The sequence below is a fragment of the Arachis duranensis genome, chromosome 2, assembly GCF_000817695.3.
Source record: "Arachis duranensis cultivar V14167 chromosome 2, aradu.V14167.gnm2.J7QH, whole genome shotgun sequence".
NCBI classification, from domain to species: domain Eukaryota; kingdom Viridiplantae; phylum Streptophyta; class Magnoliopsida; order Fabales; family Fabaceae; genus Arachis; species Arachis duranensis.
In genome coordinates this window covers 80,938,472-80,949,507 of record NC_029773.3, presented here as the reverse complement: position 1 = coordinate 80,949,507, position 11,036 = coordinate 80,938,472, and the positions used below count along the sequence as shown (strand labels likewise).

Below are 11,036 nucleotides of genomic sequence, written 5' to 3'. Positions count from 1 at the left end.
TTAAACACCCGCCTGGGTAGTAGCCGCAGTAGTGGTTGTTCCACTGGCTCTGGGTTGAGCGGGTAGTAGCAAGGGGGTTGTAGCTCAAACCTACTTGCTCCGCAAGGGGTGTTTCTGTCCAATGGTTAGCTACCAGGACATGTCGGGTTGGCTATATAACCGACAGATGATATCATCAGCCATAGGGCAGGCATACATCATTTGCATATGTTTGAATTGTTTGGGTTTGCCTATTTGTTTTGGATTTCTATATCATACATGCTATGTTAGCTGATTACGTGCTACTTGTTCTACTTGTACCTTATTTGTGTATTACTTGTCTGTATTGCTTGTGTTTGTACAACTGAGAGATCCCTCATGATGGTGTTGGTGGATGTTGAGGGCTGTTCTTGATGAGATGAATTGATGATGCGATAGCATGATGATGATGATTTTTGGAATGAGATAATTTGAGCTCCCTGGGTAGACGCAGTGATGTGATTTCACTAGCTCCAGGCGAGGGTATGATGTATTGACATAGAGTTGCTGAGACAGAACAACTGGTGATGGTTTTGCTTATGATTCTGAGTCTGATTCGTGTAAGAATCAGCGAGTTGGGAAACATGTGTAACATGAACTAGATTTAGTATCCCCTTACGACAGATGCCTATTTATGGATTAGTGAGAATCTAGGCTGGATACTTGGTGAAAAGGAGTTTAGGATGCTTAGTGAGTTTTTATTGCAGTGCATTGTATTTATTTGGCACTTTTACCGTACTGGGAACCCATGGGCCCGGGGTTCTCATTCCGTATATATCTCTTGTTTTTCAGATACAGGTCCAGGTGCTCAGAAGTGAGCTGTGGTTCGTCTGAGAGACGGCGAAGATCTTTATTTTCTCTACTTTGTGTTTTGCTTAGAATCTCTCCATCCTTGTTTTGAAAAGATTATATTATGTGTTGAACTCTTTTGAAACTTGCCTATAGAGGCTCTTATGTTTCCTTTGGGAGAGATTAGGATATACTGTTGTCAACTACTTTCATACTGTACCCTAGCCGGCCTAAACTTCGCGGGTCGCGACTAGTGGATATTTACTTATGTTATATATATCTATCTGTTATCTATCTCTTAATCTCCTTTATGCCTTGTCCATATATCGCTTTCGGCTTCATGTTTCATCTTTTCGTTGTCGAATCGTGAGTGATACGTCTTCGCGATTTTATTTCTTCTCTTTTCAGGCTTCTCGATTAATACTCCTTTCGAAATTACCTATGTTTATATATTAAAAATCCACCTGAGAGTCGTACCACCGTAATATCATTGACTTATGACTCGAGCATAAGGATTTGAATATTAGGGTGTTACAGCACGTGTAAAGCTCAAGCTCAGCCCAAGCACACACCAAGTGGGCCCCGGAAGTGGATTTTTGCATCAATTACTTACTTCTGTAAACCCTAGTAGCTAGTCTAGTATAAATAGGACATTTTACTATTGTATTAGACATCTTTGGTCTTAGTTCTATTCTATTATTCATCTTAGGAGACTATTGATCACGTTTATGGGGGCTGGCCATTTGGCTATGCCTGGATCATCACTTATGTATTTTCAACGGTGGAGTTTCTACATACTATAGATTAAGGGTGTGGAGCTCTGCTGTACCTCAAGTTTTAATGCAATTACTATTATTTTCCATTCAATTCAGTTTATTCCTGTTCTAAGATATTCGTTGCACTTCACCATAATGAATGTGATGATCCGTGACACTCATCATCATTCTCACCTATGAACGCGTGACTGACAACCACCTCCGTTCTACCTTAGACCGAGCACATATCTCTTGGATTTCTTAATCAGAATCTTCGTGGTATAAACTAGAATTAATGGCGGCATTCATGAGAATCCGGAAAGTCTAAATCTTGTCTGTGGTATTCTGAGTAGGATTCAGGGATTGAATGACTGTGACGAGCTTCAAACTCGCGATTGTTGGGCATGATGACAAACGCAAAAGAATCAATGGATTCTATTCCGACATGATCGAGAACCGACAGATGATTAGCCATGCCGTGACAGAGCATTTGGACCTTTTTTACTGAGAGGATGGGATGTATCCATTGACAACGGTGATGCCCTACATACAGCTTGCCATGGAAAGGAGTAAGAAGGATTGGATGAAGGCAGTAGAAAAGCAGAGATGCAAAAAGAGCACAGCATCTTCATACGCCTATCTGAAATTCCCACCAATGATTTACATAAGTATTTCTATCTTTATTTTCTGTTTATTTATTATTATTATTATTCGAAAACTCCATAATCATTTATTATCCGCCTAACTGAGATTTACAAGATGACCATAGCTTGCTTCATACCAACAATCTCCGTGGGATCGACCCTTACTCACGTAAGGTTTATTACTTGGACGACTCAGTGCACTTGCTGGTTAGTTGTGCGAAGTTGTGAAGTTATGTTTGGACCATGGTATCGTGCACCAAGTTTTTGGCGCCATTACCAGGGAGAGAACGAACATGAATACCATTATCAGAAATCACAATTTTGCCTACCACACCCCTACATGCGTTCAAACCATTTCAAGTTACAAAAAATTAACTGCGATAACTCAAGTCAATTTGAGTTCAATTTCCAACAAATTCATTGCTACTTCATCAAATTCAACATCTAAATACAAGGTCACAATTAGTCACTGAGTTCAATTCAGTCCCAATTTTTCAGGAAACAAGTCAAACTATCAAACAAACATGAGTCAAAAGATATCATTATCTTCTGGTGTTTTATTGAGTTCAAAAGTTAGCATGGAAGTATTGTGTTCTTTAGAAACAACCTGAAACATATGAATTTAGGTCTGAACGTGAGGTCCAGACTCATTTTAGGGTAGCTTCCGACGTCTTCTAGAGTTGAGGTGTCGTCGTCCGAGTTTCTCGTGAAGAAGTGAGGATAGTACTTGCAAGGAACTTTGATGCTTAAGTTAGCAAGGGTTTTAGGCAGATTTTTAGTAGATTGGAATTCGAAGAATACCTGAGGATGTCAGGGTATTTATAAGTGTAGATATAAAGTCAATAATCATTTTTTGAGCAGTCTCACCTTTGATGGTGGATTAGCTACTCCCTTTTAGTAGGAAGATTGTTGGGATCTCCCTTCTAAATGGATGAAAGTGATAATATGAGTTGGTTACTTATTTAGATAAGTAGGATTAAACTTACGTCGTCACGACCAGTGATGGATCCAGAAAATTTTAGTAGTGGGGGCAAAATTTATATAACATGATAATAATTTTTATAAATAAAAATAATATGTATATATAAAAAATTAAATATTAAATTATCTATTAATCACTGTATATTTGTGTATAAATACATGTATTGTTTAACTTATTTTTAATGTGTGTTTTATATTTTAATATATATTTTATACAGATAATTATTTTTTATGTACATATAGCATAATTTTGTTATGATGATATTTTGTTATTGTAAAATATGATTAGCCTTCAAAATATCTAATATACAAATTAAAACACTAAAATAGCAATTTAAATAATAATATATAATTTAAAATTCTATTCTTTTAGGTTTTATATTTTTAAAAAATTAAGTAATTTTTCTCTTTAACACTACCATCAAAATTTCTCTCTTTCCATATATATTACTAAATAATTATTTAAAAATTCACTTTCCAACACAATTAGAATCTGACTCTTATTGATATTCATAGTTAAAAAAGTTCTTTCAATTAATATAGTTGTTACATAAAAATTAAAGCTAATTTAAAAAGAAGATAAATAATATTCTTTTGAGTTAATTTTTAAAAAAGAACACTAATTTCGTTTAAATATGAGAATTGATCATTTTAACGAATATCTAATCTAAAATTTTCAAATTAATGATTAAGTACCAAAAGTTGAGTAAAAAAATATTTTAGAATCAAATTTAATAATTTAATAAAAGTAAATAAATATTATTATTATATACTACTCAAAAAAATTTCAAATTGTAGTGAAACACTTGTCTCTACACCGCAATACTTGGAACCGTCGCTGGTCACAACTGATCTCTGTATGATCGGATATGGTGTCACTTTAGCTATTATCTATAAATTAGATTTTATTTATTTTGGACTAAGTTAGATAATGAGCCCGAATATGAATAATTAGTAACAACTTTTTAATTAGAGACAAAATTAATTTGGAAAAGTATATGTAACCAAAAGGTTACCAGCCAAAAACTAAACAAAATCACATTAATTTATATTAATTATTAATTTTAAATTTTTTAAATTCAAAATTTAAAATTTAATTAAGTAAACCTAATTAAAACCTATAAAAATATTCTTTTTCTCTCTCAGATTAATCTATCCAGCCACCTCTAACAATCACACACACAAACCCCTCTCTCTCTCTCTCGGCAATGCTGCTAGAAGCGCCAGCGACTTCCATGCTCTCTGCGACGCTCTCAACAAGCGCATCCAAGACAACTGCTTTAACACGAAATCTATTTTCGACTGAGGCAACGCGCGAAGCAGATTCACGCGCCTTGGTTCCCGTTCCGCCATCTTCATCGTTGACTGTCGCGGCTCCTTCGAAGCGCGTGAGCAAGAAGAAGGAGCTAGTAAGAGTCTCCGAACTCAGCCTTCACGAGAAACATTTAATATGAAAAACATCTGAGTGAATAAGGAACATGAGGATTCTCAAGTTGCAAGGTTGGGAAGACAGGTATCAAATAAAGTTAGAGGAGATGTGTGGAGTCGAGTTCAAATGGCTTCGAAAAGCGTTGTACTCGCAGGCTTTCCTAACATTCATATTTTGGAGCTCCCCCATTTTTGTTTCAGCTGTCACTTTTGCTACATGCATATTGCTGGGTGGAGAGTTGACTGCAGGTGGTGTGTTTTCTGCTTTGGCTACTTTTAGAATCCTCCAAGAACCTGTGAGAAATTTTTCGGACTTGGTTTTAACAATGGCTCAGACTAAGGTTTTGATTGATCGAATATCTTGTTTCCTACTTGAGGAAGAGTTGCAGGAAGATGCAACTATTGTCATGAATTATAAAAAAAACATTCATTTAATATGAAAAAAAACATTCTAATACTTAACAAAAGAAACATCTAATTATATTTTAACAAAAATAATTAAATATTTATAAAATTTTAAAAAAAATATAAAATTTTTAAAAAAATAGAGACATTCACATTTATAATACAAAAAAATTCAAAAAAATATATAAAAGAACATCCATTTAATATGAAAAAGAAACATTCTGATACTTAATAAAAGAAACATCCATATATATTAACTCGTAGAGATTTTGAATTCACCCAAAGGTATTTGGCTGATTTTTGGCTAATACCCTTTTGGTTCCCTAGCATTACTCAATTAATTTTAATAACAAATGTATTTATGTCTTTTTTAAGTGTTTTAACAACTAAATCGATTACATATATTTATGTATTTTTTTAGTGTCGTTGTATATGTATATTTTTTTTTTTATATTTTTGTCTTTTTTATTTTGCAACAGCAAACAATCAAGCAATCAAATATAATTATCATAATTTACAAACCGTTCGAGCTAAAATTGATTATTGTTATTATAAAGTTCGAACTATTTACGGTATATCAAAAATTAAAGTTTGAATATTTATAAACAAAGAATAATCCAAGTTTTCTTTTCTTTTTCTTTAAGGTTCTTAGTTTTGGTGAAATAAAAAAATGATAATTTTTTAAATTTTATAAGATTGAATAGAAAATATTAATTAATTATTTTATATAAATTTAATTATTATGCTTAGTGTGTGATTTGTTGATTTTTTAGAGTGGTTAAAGTTTGATAATAAAATAAATGATTTATAGGATAAATTTATTGATAACTAAGTATTAACTAACTCATCGTTTCACAAATTTAAATAATTAATCTAAAAATCGAAATAAAATTAAAATATGATATTTTGGTAATAAAATTATAGCAACTGAGTATATATATACACGATTATGTTAGATGTATATTAAAATTAGCTATCAAATTCAGTTATTAGTATAAAATATATATTAAAATATAGAGGTAAATACCAAATCGGTACTTGAAAGATTCTGACGCTGACAAAATAGTATCTGACTTTTGTTATTGACAAAATGATCCCTAAAAGATTTTAAAATTTGACAAACGTGTCCCAAACTCGCTAGAGCATATCTCCGACGAGCACGATACTGACGTGACTACCGTATTCTGGTGACCTGGCAACTCCCCAACCCAAACCCTAATCCCTCTCCCCCCAGCACTCCCCTCTCTCCCTCTCTAATGCACTCCCCTTTTCCAACGTAGCCCCCTCTCCCTTTCCAACGCACTCTCCCCTCCCCCCAAGTGCAGCTTCCACTCCTACCTTAAAGGTGAAGCCACAATATCAATATCATTATCATCATCATTATGTGGTGGCTGCAACATCACTGATAAAAGCTTCGCACCCTTGATGTCACATCATCACCACCATTATTTACGTTATGCTGAACAAGTTATTGAAAGTTTAGATTTTTCAGTTTAACATTAACATTGAAGCCAACTCCAGATTCAATTTTAGGTGAAATTGAAAGTGAGACTTAGTGTTCATGTCCTTCATTAACAATTTGGAGGTTGATGATGTTCTTGGTGGTGACAGAGAAAAGAGAAAGATGAGACCTTTGGGCTTGTTCCCAAGCTGCGGTTGAAATAGAAAAGTCTTTGGATCCAAAGAGATCGAGAGTGCGAAAGATGGGGTCAAATTCGCCGTCGTTGATGCCCATGACCTAAAGCTTTTTTGGTTGTTCAAAGAAAGAGGAAGGTCAATGGAGAAAGAGGGGACTTTGTAAGTGATGTTCTTCATGGTGTTGTAGAGATCGAGGCATGGCTTCAAGCGCTTATCCTGTATCTCCATTGTTGGTCTCTATAAAAGCTCAAAGTTCTGTTCTAAAATGAAACAGAGAATATCAGAAAGAGAAAGAAGAAGATGAAAAAAAAAAAGAGAAAGACGGCAGATTGGCAGAAAAAGAAAAAGAACAATGGTGTAAACTGTGTCGGAAAAGGGGAGAGTATGTTGGGGAAGGAGAAGGAGGCTGTGTTGGGGAGGAAAAGAGGGGAGTGCATTTGGGGGGGATTAGGGTTTGGGTTGGGGGTTGCCAGGTCATCAGAACATGCCGGAGATATGTTCCGACGAGTTTGGAGACACGTTTGTCAAATTTTAAAGTTTTTCGAAGACCATTTATCAATAACAAAAATCAGGTACTATTGTTATACAAATATATTAATGATTAATTTTAGTGATTAATTTTAGTATACAAATAATATTTTTAATATATATATAATAATATAATATCAATAATAGCATGTCAATCCAGTACCACGTGTCAGTGACTACTATTTATATTAATGTTTTGGATATGGTGTATGCTAGGATAACGACATCTAGAGATATAAACAAATTAAAAAAAATTAAAATATTACATATAAAAATAAAATAACTAAAATGTTAAAGATAAAATTAAAATCCATCATAATTGCATAAGCATTGAAATCAAAAGCTATACTTATCCCCAAATATACACTAAATAAGTAAGAGAATCAACTATGTTTTCTTTTATCACATACAGTAACTTTTTGTTTTTCTTTAAAAAAAACTAATGGAATCCCATAATTCCTTTTACTTTCTGTGCAAAATTCGAGCATTAAATACTGACACTAATTACACCATTATTCAATTATTATAAATANATAACAAAATTTTATTAATTCTTGATAAAATTATATATCAATTTTATTTTATAGATCAATTTTAATGTAGATTTAAAATTAATTTATTTATTAAAAATATAAAAAATAATACTCTACAATCGCTCTGTTAGAAATACTCTAACTATATCAAAGACTGTGATGTTGACAAGAGAAGACACTAAAATTAAAAATACATGGATAAATTTCGTCTATAAATTTGCTATATGGCAGTGCCAGTGTAATATGCTCGATCGAGAGAGAGAGAGAGAGAGACATGGTAGGACCTCTGAGGCCTGAATTTGTGTTGTTTGGTTCATCCATTGTTCAACTTAGTTTTGGTGATGAAGGTTGGGGATCTATCGTTGCCAATTTGTATGCTCGCAAGGTACTTAGTTTATATAATTTAATTAATTTAATTTCCTGTTACTATATGCTCTATCTATCTTCTTGTTAATTAATTAAACTTTGATGAATGAATGAATGATTGAAATCTCATAAAGTTTAGAACTTGTTGACTTTTGGTTACATGCATGTTATGTTGACATAGGCCACAATGAAATGTGTGTTCATAAGATCTCCAAGGTTATGCAATTCATCTTTCAGATTTGTGGATATGAGTATGACCCATTATTATTGAGATTTGTTACACTAATTAAGTAATTATTATCATATGAGTGATTAAAACTTAAGGGACAGGTTTAATCTCCAAGATTAATATGTTGGCAACACTAGTTCGTCCATTTCTCAAAGATGGAGATTAAAGAACTTGTGATGATGGAATAGACACTAGTGAATTTCTTGTGTGTTTGAATAGAAATCAGTTTTTATTTTGTTATTATTTTTAATCTTGATATGAGAAATAATTAATCTGTCAAAACAAACATACTTATTTTCTCTGGGAGCACTTAAGAATTTCTTTGTTGTAATAAGATCTGGATACGTATGACAGAGACAGAAGGAAAAAAGAAAAAGTTCCTCCAAAAACATTATTATTGAACTCAATGGAGTAGTTGCAACTTGTATGTTAGGGAAAAAAATATTCCAATATTACAGTAACTTGGATGCTAAAAAAAATTCCTTAAGTAATGGTAGTCACTTTCTTGGTGGAAATCGAAAAAATAAAGACAAACCTGAATTATTGAGGAATATAATATCCTTATCTGAATTGAAGTCATATTAATGACTATATTGTGTGATTTTTTTAGTTGGTGGTGGTCCTTCGGCACTCCACATATAATTTGAATAATGCCATATTGTTGGAAAGAGACTGATTTTGGAGTACATACACATCTAAATTACCCTAAACTCAGTTTGTGAAAAAAAAAACAGTTAATTTACATTGATATTATGGTTCTCCAACTTAGTTGAATTCACTCATCTAACTGACTTAGGCTGATATAGTCCTGCGAGGATACTCCGGTTGGAATTCAAGACGCGCTTTGGAGGTTCTTGATAAAGTATTTCCCAAGGTAACTAATTGAATCCTTAATGCATGTTTTTGTTACATATTATATAGCTTGAATAATCTTAATTCAATATTGTCGATCTAAAATGATTTTATACCGACATCAAACCATGTATTACCACATCGATATCCAGGAATTGTTGTTTTTGGCATTAACTATCCTTGAATGATTATGTGATGCCCTCAAACAGTCTTAGAATAAAATCTGTTCCGAATCAATTCAAGTAGGCAGTGATTTATTTATGGATAAAGTATATATTTTGTCGTTAAAGTTTGTTAAAAGTTTCAATAATACTCCTAAGTTTTATTTTGTTTCAAAAGTTTTCGATTTGCGTCAAATATATCATGACAACTAATTTTTCAAAAAATTTAGGACTAATTCAAAGAGACAGTGATTTATTTATTTATTGAACTCAGGATGCCAATGTACAACCATCATTAGTAATTGTTTACTTTGGTGGCAATGATTCGGTTCGACCAAACCCACATGGTCTTGGTTCTCATGTACCCCTTCAAGAATACAAGGAAAATATGAGGAAGATAGCCATCCATCTTAAGGTAGAAACACCTTTCTTTCTTTCACACTAGATTACTACTTTGACATCATCTGAAAGTAGAATAAAATAAACCTCTAATCTTGTCTCAAACAAAAAATATAGAAAACAAAATCGTCCTTCAAGACGCTGAAATAAAAAATTACCTTTTTACTGTTAAAAAAAAGAGTGATAATTAGGATTAGTTTGGTAAAAGTTTTTGAAGAAGTGCTTAATTATATTTTTTAAAAGTACAAGTTCTTTATTTTGTGTTTGGTGATCGAAAAGACTATGTATTTGTGTTTGTGCTTACAACTTGTAAAAGACGGGGTGTTTTTGAAAGCACTTTTTAAAATTGGCTTGTGCTTATTAAAATTAAAAAGTTTAATATAACCTCATACATTAATTAATTTTCAAATTTAACTTTTATATTTATGTCTATTATGTTATGGTCCTTTTTAATTTTAAAAGTTATTTTACCAAATACAATTGTCGTGCTTGTACTTATTAAAAGTTATGCAAGTGCTATAGCTTTGACAGCTTTCATAAGTTACTTTCGAAAAGGAAATGCTTTACAAAACCAAGTTTTAGTATTTATATTAGTACCAAATCAATAGTGAGAGAGAAATTTATCATTTTCGAATCTAGAAGTTCTACTTGATTTTTATTTTTTTTGGGACAAGATTGGTGAAAGTTTATTTAAACTAATTAAAAGTAAATGTAAAATATATTTGGGTATTACTGCTCACCATTGCTACTAATCTCACCTCATTAATGCTTTCCAGAGCTTGTCAAAGAAAACTCGCCTAATATTTCTGAGTTCTCCACCCATCAACGAGGAACAAATCCGCAGTACACTCAGGTTTTGTCCACAATTTTTTGTTATTTGTTTTTTAATAGAGATGCTTGCACTTCTACTAATAGGTTCCTCAAACCTTCTAAGATTAACATTAACATTATTGTCACTTATTGCATTATGAAGCTATTAGATCTTTTAATTTGTAGGTTGGATCTTTTGCGACTGTATAACCATCTCATCAAAGAGTTTTAAGTTATTAGATACACAAATAATTTTCTTCTTAACAAGGCCTGCTTAACAAGGATATAAGCTTTGATGCTATGAATTCAGTGACTACTAATGACTATAAGTTGACTAACAAATCTAAATTTAACTCATCTATGGTGGATGCAGTAGAAAAAATAAGACATTGGGTTGACAATTCACCAACCAACCCAAATAGGGATGGCAAAATATCCAAACCCGCCCATTCCGCCCCTACCCGCTCGGGGCGGGGTGGGGGCGGGGTCGGATTTAGGTA

The 11,036-nt window shown here is 32.7% G+C and overlaps 1 protein-coding gene across 1 annotated transcript in view; it reads left to right on the top strand.

The window, feature by feature from the left end:
- Nucleotides 1-7,901: 7,901 nt before the first annotated feature.
- The window catches only part of LOC107475160 (GDSL esterase/lipase WDL1), a 4,433-nt gene continuing 1,298 nt past the window's right edge, over nucleotides 7,902-11,036 (top strand). The window contains exons 1-4 of the mRNA XM_016094779.2: nucleotides 7,902-8,104; nucleotides 9,111-9,188; nucleotides 9,602-9,742; nucleotides 10,503-10,579. Of these exons, the coding sequence (XP_015950265.1) occupies nucleotides 7,994-8,104; nucleotides 9,111-9,188; nucleotides 9,602-9,742; nucleotides 10,503-10,579 (407 nt within the window). The 5' untranslated portion in view covers nucleotides 7,902-7,993. The remainder of the gene's footprint in view (nucleotides 8,105-9,110; nucleotides 9,189-9,601; nucleotides 9,743-10,502; nucleotides 10,580-11,036) is intronic.